Source organism: Orcinus orca, chromosome 10, assembly GCF_937001465.1.
Source record: "Orcinus orca chromosome 10, mOrcOrc1.1, whole genome shotgun sequence".
NCBI classification, from domain to species: Eukaryota; Metazoa; Chordata; class Mammalia; order Artiodactyla; family Delphinidae; genus Orcinus; species Orcinus orca.
The window spans coordinates 38,222,473-38,238,721 of NC_064568.1; the positions used below are offsets into that span (position 1 = coordinate 38,222,473).

Here is a 16,249-nt window from a genome sequence, read left to right on the forward strand (position 1 = left end):
GGCTACCCCTCCCCTTACTAGCTGACAGACCTAAACTCAAACTTCCCTTAGTCACTAAACCTTAGTGCCTTACTGCTCCTATAAATTCTACAGGGACCTCAAGCTATCGTTCCCAATAGTCCAGTGAGCCCCTATTCTGCAGTAAGTACCACACCACCTAATGAGGTTCAGAATACATCATCATCAGAGACAACTCGCTCATGTCTCTGCTCATGGTACTTAGCCAAGTTGTCCATTTCCAGAGTCTACACCAAGGTAATCTCTCAGGAGAGGTAATCCCTTAAAGTGAGGGTAAGAGTCACAAAACATCCATATTCTCTAACAGGACCTTCTACTCAAAGTCTTTGGGGGTGGGAAACGTTAAAAATGAAATAAACAAGACCAATCCCCAGGTAATGCCAAGGATGACTAAAATTAACCCTAGTTCCAGCACCTCTCCCCAGTTCACCTGATCCCTCTAGGACCGCATCACAGGATTCTTCTCCAGGTGTACTGTTCTCCATTCAGCCATAGAGTCCATCCGCTGCCTCCACAAGACCCACCCAGCCCTAAAAAGTGCCTCTTGGCTTTCCAGACATTCTTATTTTTAAAGCTCAGCCACCTTTCCTTAAGGCTCATCTGTAAACACCCTCCCCAAATGTGGTACCAAACCCAGTAAGTCTCCTGGCTGAAAAGATCTTCTGTAGTTTTAGAGATGTGACAAGTAAGTGTGATATTTTCTGATTTGTCAGTTTTCCCCTAAGAACTAAAAGTTTTACTTGTCTATTCTGTAAGTGCCAGGAAAAAAACCCAAAAATGTGTATTTGCATTTTCCAACTATAATTTATTTTTTCTAAATGATGTTGAGCTACTCCATCTGGAATACCATAAACTATGCATGTTTTGTATCATCCATGTCAACCCATTTCACAATGGATTTCTGCCCTAAACTGAAAGATTCTCTTAGAGTTTTTTCTTTTCTTAAGGAAGGCACTTCTGTTTCATCAACACAGATGTAAAAAACTCAAACCATTTCAATTGTGAAAAATGAAAGGATGTGAGCCTATTCCCTTAATAAATGCAGAGAGCCTCTGACACTTTCAATATACCCAAAATGCTAGGGTACGAGACCAAGTGACTCGGTTGCTGCAAATGCTTACTTCCTAAGAAGAAATTTCCTTCACAGGGTCACAAAAACTGTGTCCGCTCACTATATGAACACTGACAGAATCAAAGCAAGATATTGCTTCTTCCTACTAACACCACCCTATTAACCTTCTAACTTTCTGACACTACTTAATGAAGCAGTACTAAAACAATTCTGTAGTACTGTAGTTTACTGTAAGAGAGTTACTTTCTATGTCTGAGACTTATTAGGAAACATAATCCATAAGCTATATTGTTTTTACTTAAATGACACAAATTCCTTTGGGAAAAAAATCACAGCAAGCTTTATACTGTCAGTATTCAAGTCCATCTAAAAATCAACAGCAGTTCTGTCTGCATTCAAATATCAGAAAAACACTGTGAGAATGACAACATCTACAACCATTCCAAGACCTCTGGAGGAAGTATGCTACATAAACAGAAAGAACAACTAAGAACATAAAATAACATCAACACTACTCCAGTTCCTGCCCCAGCTCTGTACAGGAGAACTGATATCAGGTAGGCAAGGCCCTGCCATGGGCTCCTAAGGCACATATGCATTAGGCTTTTCTACTTACTGAAGGTCCACTTGCTTACTGTCTATTTTAAACGGTGCAAAAATGTTCTAGAATAAAGACTATAAACAAATAATCGAATGCAATCATTCTCACAATTCAAGGTGCATCAAAAATCACATGGAGGGGGCTTCCCTGGTGGCGCAGTCGTTGAGAGTCCGCCTGCCGATGCAGGGGACACAGGATCGTGACCCGGTCCGGGAAGATCCCACATGCCGCGGAGCGGCTGGGCCCGTGAGCCATGGCCACTGAGCCTGCGCGTCCGGAGCCTGTGCTCCGCAACGGGAGAGGCCACAACAGTGAGAGGCCCGTGTACCGCAAAAAAAAAAAAAAAATCGCATGGAGGGACTTCCCTGGTGGCACAGTGGTTAAGACTCCACACTCCCAATGCAGGGGGCCCCAGTCTGATCCCTGATCGGGGAACTAGATCCCACATGCATGCTGCAACTAGGAGTTCACATGCCACAACTAAGGAGCCTGCCTGCCGCATCTAAGACCCGGCACGACCAAATAAATACATAAAATAAGCATTAAAAAAAAATCGCATGGAGGGCTTGTTAAAGCAGAGATTGGTAGGCCCCACCCCCAGAGTTCCTGATTCAGAAGGACTAGAAAGGAATCTGAAAATATGTATTTCTAACAAGTGAGAGGTAGTACTGACACTGCTGGTCCAGGATCCACTCTGAGGACCACTGCTCTATAGTTTGTTGACAGAAATAGTTCATTGTAGTCTTTATCTTGCGAGATTTCTGCTGATTGTTTTAAAATAGGATACATCAGATTTATGTCAGTTTTTCACATTTTTATTGGAAATAATTTCCAAGTTACAAAAAAAGTTGCAAGAACAGTACAAAGAACACACTCATATGCCCATTACCAGTTTCATCTATTGATACATGCTGTCATATCTACTCCCTTGCTTCTCCATATTCATCAAATTTTTTTTCTAAACCCCATGAGAGAAAACTGCATACATCATGGTCCTTTACTTCTAAAAACTTCACTGTGTATTTCCTAAGAATAAGGATGTTCTCTTACATAACCACAGTAGTTACCAACTTCAGTGAATTTAACATTGATACACCACTGCCACAATCAATATATAAAACAGTTCCATTATGCCCCCCAATTCCCTTATGCTTCCATTTTACAGTCAACTCCTCCCCCAATACCTTGGCAACCACTATCTTCTATTACTATAATTTTTCTTTTTCCAGAATGTCATATAAATAGGATCATACAGTATGCAGTATTTTTTAAAATTATAATCAAGTACAGAGAACATAAAATGTACCATTTTAAAGTGTACAATTCAGTGACATTAAGTACATTCACCGTGTTATGCAACCATCAGCACTATCTAGTTCCAGAAGAACATTTTTATCACCCCAAAAGGAAACCCCATACCCATTAAGCAGTCACTCCCCTTTTGCCTCTTCTCCAGCCCCTAACAACCACCAAACTACCCAATCCATTTTCTGTCTCTACAGATATGCCTATTCTGGATATTTCACATAAATGCAATCAGACAATATGTGGTCTTTTGTGCCTGGTTCTTTCACTGAGCATAATGTTTTCAAGGGTCATTCAAGTTGTAGCATGTATCAGTACTTTATTTCTTTTCAGGGCAGTATGTAGCCTTTTGAGTCTAGTTTCTTTCACTTAGCATAATGCCTTTGAGATTCATCCATGTTATTACATGCACACATAGTTTCATCATTTTTGCTGCTGAGTAGTATTCCATTGTATGTGTATATCAGAGTTTATTTGCTCAGTCACCAAAAGACATTTCATTCCTGGTACTTTCCCCAGGAATATAATCATGTAAGTCAAGGTACTTTTACAACTAATAGGGTTATTATATATTTGCACATGGCAATAGAAAAACTCAAACGTACACAATATGTGTAGGTTCACAGTCCCTTATCTGCAATTCCAAAATCTAAATATCTCCTAAATACCAAGTTTTTGGTAAATTTTCAGTGAAGTCATTTGGAGACAAATCTTGATCTATATACTACACTTAGTCTCTTTATAGTCATCTTCTTAGTAAGAATATTCATTTTGCTGCAGAAGTATTACGTCTGATACACATCCCACTGGGAGAAATAATTCATGTATGAGCTATGTACCACATTACCTTTCTATATTCAAAAAAATTCATAAATTCATCTGATCCCACAGATTTTGGATAGAAGTTGTGGCCCTGTACTTACACAGCTCTAAATGAGACAAAAATTAAACTGATATTACTTGAGTCAGTGAAGAGGCATTAATGTTTTCTCTGTTACAGACTAGCTCCCCAATACATCAACTAAAAGGATGAACTCTACCCCACAATCCCCCTCTTATGATCAACATCCATCCTACATGGTCTCTGCAGGTTATCCTAGCCTAAAAAATTGACTGCCATTTATAAAAGACACCATTTCTACTAAAATTCACACAAAACCTTTGAACAAGTAAATGTTAAAGTTCTCAGAACATCTGATTGTTTCAAGGTATGTTCTTCAGCAGATATATAAGAGTGCACGGCTGTGAAACCTAAACTACCCTTTAATGCACCTCACCTGAAAGGAGACCACAGCTGCTCTCCATATACATTACTCCACATACACCACGTTAATCATTCCAGGCATGCTGGGAACCCATCAGGGCCTGGCAGAGTGTCAAGAACTGGGTAAACAGGAGGGAACAAGACAGACGAGGCTCCTGCTATCATGGAGCTAACTCTCTAGTGAGAGGAATAAGACACACAAAACCGCTGAGAAAAATATCAAAGTGATAAATCCTATGATGACAAACCAAGATACAATAAAAAATGACTGAGGAGTGATTTTAGATTGGATGGTGAGGCAAGGCCTCTGAGAGTTGAAACTGAAGTCAAGAGCTAAACCCCAAAAGACAAGTGAGGATCAGTGGGAAGAGCAGTGCAAAGGCCTTGACAGAGAAAGAAGTCTTTATTCGCCAAGGACTAGAGAAAGGCTCAGTGTGGCTACAGTATAATAAGAAAGGTGGAGAGCAGTATGGGATGAGGTCAGACAAACAGCCAAGGGCAAACTCATGCAAGACTGTGTAAGTCAAAACAAGAAGTTGGGAATTTCTTCCAACTGAGATGGAAAGGTGTTAAAGGGTGTTAGGCAGGGGAATAACATGATCTGACTGATAATTTAAAAAGTTCATTCTACTTGCCACACAGTGATGTAATATGGATAACATGGGACTGGTAATCCAATCCATTCATTTCAAAAGGTATATATATATATACACATATATGTATGTGCATATATATTTTTTTATTACACTATCACTTCATATATTAAAATGCCAAGAAAAGTGCATTTCCTGAAAGCTGCTTTTTTTTTTTAAACCACTGTCCTGTCTTGAATGATTTCACATTCGTATCAATATCTCTGGTGTGCCAGCTACAATTTTAATAGCTACCACAGCCAGGAAATTTAAGAACTCCCTCTGTGAACCATGTAAGTTAATGTAGGTTTTACTCTGCTAATAAATCTGACAATACACATAGAAAGTCAATGACTACTACAGAAATGGAAGAACTGCAATTGCTGCTATTTAAACATCAAGACATGTCTTTTTCCTAAAAATACCAATACTTAACGAAAGCACAGCTCATGAAACAACATAAAAGCTGAAATTATTGCCCTATGAGTCAAAAAGCAACGGCAGCCTATAAATTCTATTTTTAATTCCCAAAGTTAATAGTAAATCAAGAAAGTATGTATGAGACACATGCCCCTCCCTGCCAAAAAAGTGGTGTGCAAGAACAACTTAACTACTCTTAGTCATGTTTCCAAAAATTTAGAGTTGACATATTTAAAACAAAGGAACAATAGCTTTCTGAGAAATAATGCTTCTGAGTTTGTTGTCAAATTACAGAAAAAAAAATTCTGTACTTAACTCAAACACCAGATTATTTCAAGCACAAAAATTTATTTGTGCTTGAAATTTGTGGATAGTTTTCCTCTGTAGAACCAATCGAAAGAAGCTATCTAGTTAATGCAAAAATTTTATTCCATGGTAAACTGTTTAAAAGTAAACTACTCAAAAATATGGCTTACTCTTACTTGAAGAGTTCTTTAACATGAATTACTGAAATTCTAAGTTTTGTGAAAAGACTAATGCTCTACTTCTTCAATTTAAAATTCTGCAAAGTAGATCACTTAAATATTACCTTTTTAAACCATTTCATATGTGTAGTCCTAAAAATATTGGTCCAATACCTTGAGTGCATGGCATTTCACTTTTGATTACTTTTTCTGTAATAAGATTTGAAGAAACTGACCAAACCTGGTACTCTAAAATACTAGGAGGATATTCTGAAAGTCTAATCAGCAGTTCAGACCACAGAACAGAGGTCAAAAAGAAAGCTCTTCTGGATCTATTCATGGGTTTCAACAAAATAGCTGTTGCAGGAGTCTGTTCACAGAATAAGACTAAAATTTCAAGAAACCACTAATTTGTACAATTTCTCTGGAAAGTTGACAATTCCACGCTGAAGAAATGAAATGTAAAAGTTTACATATAGTAAGATAATTAAAATCTTACCAGGCTCAAACGTAAACATTCCACCACCATGAAGAACATAAGCAGTAAGTTTAATGATTCAATTATATAAAATATATTTGGGGACAAATGCTACAACACTCACTTTATATCTCACAGGCACTCAGAAGAACTGGAACATGCATCCTTATTGCCCATGTGTGGAAGAACATCCACAAAGAACCACAGCTAACACTAAAGCTGGCTGTTATTTGAAGGCATCAACAGGAGACTTCCGAAAATCTTAACTATGGTTTCTTAAAAAAATTTTGAGTAGCTCAAGATGCAGAGATCTGACAAAGACTCTTCCTAACCCAAGGCTGCATGCAAGTCATGAAACTCACCTGTGTTATACTCCTTCAACTGCAAGTCCTTTACAGGCGTGCCATCAGGAGTCCGAAAGGCATTAAGAATCTGCAAGAATATGGTATGTACAGTAATGATACACATCATAATCAAATACTGAATATTATATTTCCCCTAGTGGCTTTTATTCTACATAATTTAAAGCTATGATTACTTTACAAAGGCAAAATTGAGCCATACACACTCCAGGCATTCAAAAACTGCTGAATAAGTAGAACATAATTATTTAAAAATTCTCAAGTACATAAAAAAAGCAGAAGAGCATAACCTCAAGAACTCAAGCTCTGAAATCAGACTGCCTGTATTCCAAGCGTCTCCTGCTCATGTGCTGTGTAACCTTTCAGCATCCAGATTCTCATCTTTTAAACATAAGATGATGCACTGAGCTCTTTCCAGTCCAGGGCCATGGCACCTGAACTCCCTCAGCCTGGTCAGTTCTTCTCCCCATTTTCAAATGGACTGTTCTCTCACTTGCATTCAGGCCTGGGCTCAAATGTCACTTCCTCAGTGATGTCTTCCCGAACTACCCAATCTAAAATAGCCTATACCCCAATGATGCTCTAAACCCTTACTTTAGTTTCCTTCAGGGCATTTATCACTGCTTGATTTTTTTTTTTTTTTTGCTTATTTTTTATTATCCATGGAAGCAGTGACTTCATAATGTTCACTGCTATATCACTCAGTGCCTAGAACACTGCCTGGAATAAAATAGTGCTTAATATTTGGAATGAATGAATAAAGAGTATGTGTTTCATAGGATGTTGTGATAATTAAATGAACTAATGCTTGTAAACATCACACACTGCCTAATACAGAGTAAGGCACTGTCTGCTCTGTGTTGTATATTCTGACCAAACTCTTCCTTAAGGTCATCCATAGTTTAGTCACCAAGTCCTTTACCACTGAGGAGTTAGGCAGATCCCAGTTTTTACTACTGTCAATAAACTGCATCTTTATGTATCTTTATGTAACTGCATCTTGGATCATCCCCTAAAGGATGATTATCAGGCCTAAGGACAGTAATCATTTGTCATAATTTTTTTTTTTTTTAACAAACCTCACCTCAGTTGAGTACATGTGTAACTGGTGAAAAATGAATGAGCTCTATGGATTACACCAAAGCCAATTTCCTGGTTTAGCTACTGTACTACAGTAATACAAGATGTTGACACTGGGGGACGGGCAGGAGAAAGCTGGGTGAAGGATAATCAAGATTTCCCTGAATATTTCTTTACGCTTTCCTGGGAATCTACAATTTTTCAAAATAAAAAGTTAAAAAAACAATTTTAATTGATGAAAAGAAAGGAAAAGGAAAAAAGAAAATAAGCCTTACCTCTTCTTTTGATGCATTTTCAGGCACCCCATTTAATCGAATAAGCTTGCTTGGTTTCTCCTCACTTGGGCCAGTCCTATAATCTTGATCCTTGAATCCAGAATAAAAAATTATTTTAGAAACAAATACATGTTAATGCGCAAAATGAAACAACATGAAATACAGGTACTCAGGATCAAAAATCAAAATGACTTACATCATATGAAGATATGAAAAATTATAATTGTCTAGTTTTCTGAGTTCCAAAATTTGATTTCTTTCTTTTTTTTTTTTTTCGTGGGATCTTAGTTCCCCGACCAGGGATTGAGGCTGGGCCCCAGCAGTGAAAGCACTGAGTCCTAACCACTGGACTGCTAGGGAATTCCCCCAAAATTTGATTTCAAATCATTAGAATACAAGTGTGCTAAGACCCATGGTCATTGAGGGAATTTTAAAATAGTAAAGCAGAAAATTAAGAGAAACAACACTGAATATGACTTTTATAAACAGGAAAAAAAATCACCTAGATTCTCAAAACTAAAATTTTCTTTTCCTGAATGAGAAAACAGCAAATAAATAAATAAAACCAGATGTCACTTATCAAAGATGTCATCTATAAACAAATTCCAGAACAGTCAAAAGGTGTCATCTGACAATATAACTTAACAGTACAATTCAGAGAAATTTGCATTTTCCATATTCACAAAAGTCTCAGCTCTCAGGGCTTCCCTTGTGGCGCAGTGGTTGAGAGTCTGCCTGCCGATGCAGGGGACGCGGGTTCATGCCCCGGTCCGGGAAGATCCCACATGCCGCAGAGCGGCTGGGCCCGTGAGCCATGGCCGCTTAGCCTGAGCATCCAGAGCCTGTGCTCCGCAACGGGAGAGGCCATAACAGTGAGAGGCCCGCATACAACACACACACAAAAAGTCTCAGATCTAACTGATCCTCTTTCACTTCAACAGTTATAAAAAGGGTTTAACTTTTGGGAAAAAAAAGTCTCCTATAACTATGTGACCACACCTCCCAGTTATGCCTACTCTCCTGGCACAATTACAAATAGTGTCCTCTTTTACTCTTTTTTTTTTTTTTTTGCGTTACATGGGCCTCTCACTGTTGTGGCCTCTCCCATTGCGGAGCACAGGCTCCGGACGCGCAGGCTCAGCGGCCATGGCTCACGGGCCCAGTCGCTCCGTGGCATGTGGGATCTTCCCGGACCGGGGCACGAACCCGTGTCCCCTGCATCGGCAGGCGGACTCTCAACCACTGCGCCACCAGGGAAGCCCCCTCTTTTACTCTTTTTTTTTTTTTTTCCTCTTTTACTCTTGAAAGTGTCCTGACTTGAACAATAAATTATATGGCCATCCGCCTCTAACATTCTCAAAATCCATTATTTGGTTAGCATGTCTTAGAATTACTGTCCAAAATAACAGAAACTTCAATAGAGATGGGTAATACCTATTTTAAAAGATAATATTTTCAATGTCCAACTGCAAACATAATTCTCCTCGCTTAGATTATATATACATTAGATTATACATTATACATACAGAAATTCAACATTTAAGTCAATTAAGTTAGCTTCAATAGAATACTTGCAACATTAATATCACCGCCTCATAACTAGGTATTCTCTATCTCTATATCCTAGGTATCCTCTAAATGAGTTTAAATAAGAAAATGAGCCCTAAACAGCCACAGGCCTGACCGTGTAAGAGTTGAGAGAACCAACTCGCAAAGACAAATACTTTCAAACTAAATTATCCCAAAGCATTTCGATCAGTACCATCAAGCAAAATAATGAAGAGACACACATCAAAAATATGATCTGAACTGAGGGCCCTTTCTCTAGAGATGTACACTGAATACAAATCTTGCTTTTTAATGGATGTACAAAGTTAAGACCTCGGACTAATGGTCCTGGACTCTACACTTCACCCTTCAGAAAAGTCTTACGAAAAAGCAAAATTCAAAAAAGCAATCCACTCCATTAACATACCTGAAGGTCCCGTTGGGCATCTTGGGAAGTTTTGCCCTCTGGAAAAGACTTGCTTTGGCCATAGCCAAATATCTGGCTTCCTGGAAGCCTGTGATCCACATCACGGTACTCCATGCTTCTGTAATCAGTGTCTTGCCGGCCAAGGAAGTCCAGACCACCTTCTTCTTTAAACATACCAGCATCTGAACTCTGTTGTTCACCTCCAGAAAGCTGTGACTTGTCCTGGTCTTGAAGTGGACTTTGGCTGGTCTGAAAGTCTGGTGGAGACTCATGTTCAAAAGCTACACCTTGTGTTTCTCCTTCTCTTGTTTCTGAATGCTCAAATTCTCCCTTCTGAATGCCAAAAGCAGGCCTTTCTGTTGTATGGTCATGTGCAGATTCTTCTCTCTTGTTCACATTCATACCAGAATGTTCTCTATCTTGTGTAGAGGGCTGAATGTAATCCAAAATATTTGGATCCACAGAGGGCATCTCCCTATCTTTAAATTCCATACAAGGTCCCACCTCTCTGCCCCTAAAATCCTGATCAGTCCTGGACCGGTGTCTACCTCTGAAATCTGAATGTGGTGTATCCCTGTCCCTAAAGTCTAGATCACTAGTACCTGAACCTCGGCCTCTAAAGTCCATCTGTGTTCCGTCTTTGTCCCTGAAGTCCAAATCAGATACATCTCTATTCCTAAAATCAGAACGGGACTGATCTCTGGCCCTGAAATCCAAATCTGATAAATCCCTTCCCCTAAAATCTGCATGGGATCCATCCCGGCCTCTAAAATCTAAATCATAAGTGCCCCGGCCCCTGAAGTCAGGTGGAGGAGCATCCCTACCTCTAAAGTCAACAGTATGAGCATCCCTGTCTCTGTAGTTCATGTGAGATGTCTCCCTACCTCTATAATCCATAGAAGTACCATCCCCACCCCTATAGTCCATAGGTGGTCCTTCTCTATCGCGAAAATCCCCAGAATGTATGTCCCTACTTCTGAAGTCCAACTGTGATGAATCTCTGCTCTGGAAATCAGAAGATGAAAAATCTCCCCCCCTGAAATCATGTCCAGGTCCCTCCCCTCCTCGATAGTCACCATGCTGTCCGTCTCTAGCTCCATAGCTGAAAGAATGCTCCTCTACATTTGCAAAGGGAGGCCCCGAATGCCCCTGGAAATCAAAGGGAAGTGAATCTCTGCCAGGAAAGTTGCCAGAGTGTCTCTCTTGAGCATGACTCTTAAGGGGAGGAGGAGGATAATCCCTGTTCCACCCGGGAGCAAACCTTTCTTCTTGGCTCCCACTGTAGAAACAAAGACAGTGTTATTCATATTGTCCAGAGAGTTTGAAATCTACACACCAGCATATTCTTCTCTAATCACAGCACATTCTTCTGTAAACATTTTTTTTTTTTGGCAGAGTTCTGTAACAAGGTCCTAGATCTGCAGAAAACAGCAATGTTTTGCTATTTTAAGACGAAGTGGCGTAGTAAACTTTTATATTCCCATTTCAGAACACGAGGAAAGTCAACACAAGGTTTTCAACATGACTGCTGCAGAAAAAGCTTTCACCCAGTCCTGCAACAGGGAAAATCCGCAACACCAGATAAGCTAGCAATGGTGACACTCTACAAAAATTTCCATTTCCTATAGCCAGGGAACTTAGAATTCCAAGATCAGCATGATGATTCCTATACATCAGAAAAATCAATGCACTGTAAATTTTATACAGTAGGTTTCAGGAGGTGTCTTTCTCATTGGTGCATACAGGAGTAACATTCCAAAATATTTGATTACAGCCACAGTATGGACACCACCCAGTCAGAATGGATGCAGGCCCAAAATGAAGAAACACTGGCTGTAAATCACTAGGAGTATACCAGTGTTCACCAGCTGAGCATCAGCCCTGGCTGCATCTAAATCCTAGTTCTACAGTGGCTCTGCCTAGAACTGCTCTCACCTGGGTCCTATTATTGTAACTACTCAAGGGTATCTCAGAAGGCAGCATGAATCATGCCACAAAGCATGTGTTAAGTCGACTAAACCAAGCAACAGCATCCAGGAGCTTAATACTGAAAGGGACCTAGAGAGAGCATTAGGCCTTCAAGCATTATCACCAGGTCCCCAGAAAAGAAGCTGATTTTCTAGATTCTAATGCCTCATCTAATTTTTCATGGTAATACAATATATTTTAAAATAAGCATAGTATTCACATTCTCAGTTTACAGAACTCAAGAGATAAATGAGAATTGGCCCAATCTTTCATACTACCTAACTTCCTCCCTTTGTCTTAAGCTCCAGACCATTTTATACGTTTTGACTTTGGTAAAAGATTAGGGAATTTAAATAGGCAATTAGGTACCTAGGATACTGAGCTTGAAGGGGAGGGGAGAGAAGGGCATGAAAAAGGAAAACATGAAATGATCTGAATGGTTACCTGCTTTTTAGCAGTAAAACAAAAGTATTAAGAGATCAAGTCCAACTCAGTTCTCTCCTTCCAGAATATACAGGTTCTATTACATGACCCTTCTGAACTCAGACTACACTGCTATAGAAAGATTCAACAGACAACTGCTTCTGGGTTACTCAGTGCAAGCGAAACAGTTACAATGCCAAACCCTTTCCAAAAAGTAATAGGAATTTAACAATAGTAACCTAAACAGTTGAATGATGCATATTTAATGGATTTTCAGAACATGGTAACTTCCAATAGCTCCTATTAACATTAGTTATATCTATGGGGTTCATCATAAGAGAAGTAACTTTAAATGTTCTTCATAAGTAATACAATATAACACTAAAATTAAGACATTACCACTAATTCTGGTGTCACCCATATTTAAAATCATTCAAATCCCAATAGTTAGGGACTTCACTGGTGGCGCAGTGGTTAAGAATCCACCTGCCAATGCAGGGGACACGGGTTCGAGCCCTCTTCCAGGAAGGTCCCACATGCCATGGAGCAACTAAGCCCGTGCGCCATAACTATTGAGCCTGCGTGCCACAAAAATTGAGCCCACACGCCGCAACTACTGAAGCCCACGCGCCGCAACTACTGAAGCTCACGCGCCTAAAGCCCGTGCTCTGCAACAAGAGACGCCACTGCAATGAGAAGCCTGTGCACCGCAACAAAGAGTAGCCCCATTCGCCACAACTAGAGAAAGCCTGTGCACAGCAACAAAGACCCAACACAGACAAAAAATTTAAAAATTAACGAAAAAAAAATCCCAATAGTTAGCTTGCAGGAAGACTTAAGCCTCAGCAGACACTCACAGGCTGAGTGCTGAGGTATCTAAATCTACATGTTCTCTGACCAGAACACATCCAACAGTGTCTTTGAATACTACCCTAAGGATTACCTTACCCTCTTCAGTGGAGAAGATCAAAGAGATCTAGAGTAACCACTGTATTAGGGTTCTTAGAACTGTATTTTATGTAGACTATTCAAGAAACACTTCTATTAGTATAAAATAGCAGTGGCTATGAAAATCATTTTCAACCAAATTTTAAAAAATTTTAAGAAGATGAATACAAAATTATTTTCCTGCAAGATACCTTTTTCACCCAAATTAGTCCCCCCAAAAGTTATGCTATATAAACTATGTCTCTTTCTGGTCAAAGATCTTAAAAAATAGCATGTAATGACTTATATTTAAACTAAAATTAAGGTGGGGAAATACAACTTTAAATAATAAATTCAAAGAGAAAATGTTCTGAAAAAAATTTTTAAGTGATGCAATAGAGCTAAAGTTACCTAATTCCTGAAGGCTTATAGGAAACAGCCTTACTTACAAATAATTATCCATAAATATAAGTAAAAAGGAGAGATTTTTAAATGTTAAAGTACAAACTCACTAATCTAGACTAGGGATCTGCAAACTTTTCCCATAAAGAGTCAGACAGTAATTACATTAGGCTTTGCAGTTTCTGTCAGAACTATTCAACTCTGCCATTGCAGCATGAAAGCAACCATAGACAATTTGTAAATGAATGATCAGGGCTATGTTCCAATAAAACAAAAACAAGCTGCAGGCCGTACAGCTTGTTGTTGTTGACCACTGATCCAGACCTTAATATTGTGAAAGAAAAAACATAACCAGCATCACCACCACTGCTTTAATTTAAAGACTGTTAAGCAGAAAGTGAAGACCCCTGTATTCATGAAACTAGTTTTACTAAATATTATACGGATTTTTTTTTTTTTTTTTTTTTTTTTGTGGTACGTGGGCCTCTCACTGCTGTGGCTTCTCCCGTTGCGGAGCACAGGCTCCGGACGCGCAGGCTCAGCGGCTATAGCTCACGGGCCCAGCCGCTCCGTGGCATGTGGGATCTTCCCGGACCGGGGCACGAACCTGCGTCCCCTGCATCGGCAGGCGAACTCTCAACCACTGCGCCACAAGGGAAGCCCTATACGGATTTTTTTAAAACTTAGTTCTCTCCCTTAATTTTTCATTGGAACCCCAAGCTTCAAAATAATAAAACATCTGTTGAATTTGCACAAGAAGATCCTGCAGACTGCCAATCAAAAAGAAAATTTACTAGTAACAGAAGTTTCAATTAGAACATAAATTTTGTTTTTTGGCCACACCACGTGGCTTGTGGGATTTTAGTTCCCCCACCAGGGACTGAACCCAGGCCCTTGGCAGTGAGAGTATGGAGTCCTAACCACTGGACCGCCAGGGAACTCCCTGGAGCATAAATATTTTTTAATGTATAGCTTTAAAGGTCAGATTTCTTTGCCATATACCAACTAAAGCCATAACAATCATATTCCAATTGTAAACACAATGCAAAAGTTTTAAAATACCATCATCAGTGTTTATTATACTGGCTATAAGAAATTAACTTCCCACAATTCTAAAATATAATCCATTTACAACTGAATGGTACCACCTTCTCCACTTATCTTTGTACCTAGTAATCCTTAAAATTGAAATGTAGCTTAGAAAATTGCATCGAGTAATTTTTCTTTCTCAGAACTATTTTTGGTAGCTGAAACACAATATGTCACAGGAAAGACAGAGCTCTGGATTCTAGACATAAATTACTGAATTTAATGAAACATTTACATACATTTATGTACATTTTTTACTAGCTTTCCTTATTAATCAAATATGTATGACTTTGCTAAAAGAGACAAAAAATATTTTTAGAAATTGGGGGATTTTGTTAATGCTTTTAAAAATGCTAAAACACAAAACACTTGGCACACTGGGTATTTAGTCTCACAATCACTTTAGAAATGACTAGAAAAATTTTAAATAGTTTCTATTTTTAAAAAATCAGAGCTATTTCTAGAAAATATCCCTCCTTATGGTAGGCCAAAAATATTATACTGTATCATTAAAATACTGACATTTCAATATTCAAATTTAAAGACTTACCGAAAAGGTCCTGTTCTGTTAGCAGATCGAGAATCCCCCCACATCTCTTTCTATGTCAAGAGGGTCCAATAAGTAGATCCTTGCTACCAAACTCTGGTTATCACAGTACCTGTACAAAACAAACCACAAAAAATGAGTACATTGGAACATGAAGTAAAGAATAAACCAATTTCCTCTTGTTTGGCTTATCAGGGACAACATCAGCAGGTATACTTTTGGAAGTCACTTTTAAACATTTACATGCTAATTTATAGCAAGAAAAATACATTTTAAATTTAAAATGTGCACTCTAGGGCACCATCAACTTCTCAATGTACTAAGAATGCTTCATAATATATTTACTAATTTTTCTGGCACCCATTCTATCTTCCTTTTCGGAAATAGCACCTTAGCATAAACACCACTCCCAGTCTGTGCGGCTGATCCTACTCTATTCAGCCTGGCCAATCAGAATAGTCTATTACTGGGACTTCCCTGGCTGCCCAGTGGTTAAGACTCCAAGCTTCCAATGCAGGGGGCACAAGTTCAATCCCTGGTGGGGGAACTAAGATCCCACATGCCAAGCAGAGCAGCCAAAAAATAAATAAAAATTTTAAAAAAAAAAAAGCAAGAATAGTCTATTACCTCACCACAGTGATTGCTTTGAAGATGGGCATGTAACCTAAGGCTGAGAAGTCATCACAGGACCTGTGCTCCAGCTACTAAAAAAGTGGCAAACTTTTTTTTTTTTTTTGGCCATACCACGAGGCCTGTGGGAGCCTCGTTCCCCGACTGAACCTGGGCCCAGGCAGTGAAAGAGCCAAGTCCTAACCACTGGACCACCAGGGAATTCCCCAAAAGAGGCAAACTTTTATGACCTTGGATTTGGCAATGGTTTCTTACTATGACAACGAAAGAAAAAATAAAGTAGACTTCATCAAAATTGAAAACTTTTGTGAATCCAA

At 39.1% G+C, this 16,249-nt stretch overlaps 1 protein-coding gene across 3 annotated transcripts in view; it reads right to left on the reverse strand.

The window, feature by feature from the left end:
• The window catches only part of RBM6 (RNA binding motif protein 6), a 204,842-nt gene that overhangs the window by 70,991 nt on the left and 117,602 nt on the right, over positions 1-16,249 (reverse strand). Inside the window, exons 2-5 of one of the 3 annotated variants that reach the window (XM_004267820.2) lie at positions 15,306-15,414; positions 9,947-11,225; positions 7,972-8,061; positions 6,617-6,686 (exon numbers count right to left, since the gene is read on the reverse strand). The exons of 1 other annotated variant lie outside the window; for it this stretch is intronic. In XM_004267820.2, coding sequence (XP_004267868.1) covers positions 6,617-6,686; positions 7,972-8,061; positions 9,947-11,225; positions 15,306-15,349 — 1,483 coding nt within the window. In that variant the 5' untranslated portion in view covers positions 15,350-15,414. Of the gene's footprint in view, positions 1-6,616; positions 6,687-7,971; positions 8,062-9,946; positions 11,226-15,305; positions 15,415-16,249 lie in introns of those variants that run through there. One more of the 3 variants, XM_049716383.1, reaches the window with a different exon arrangement.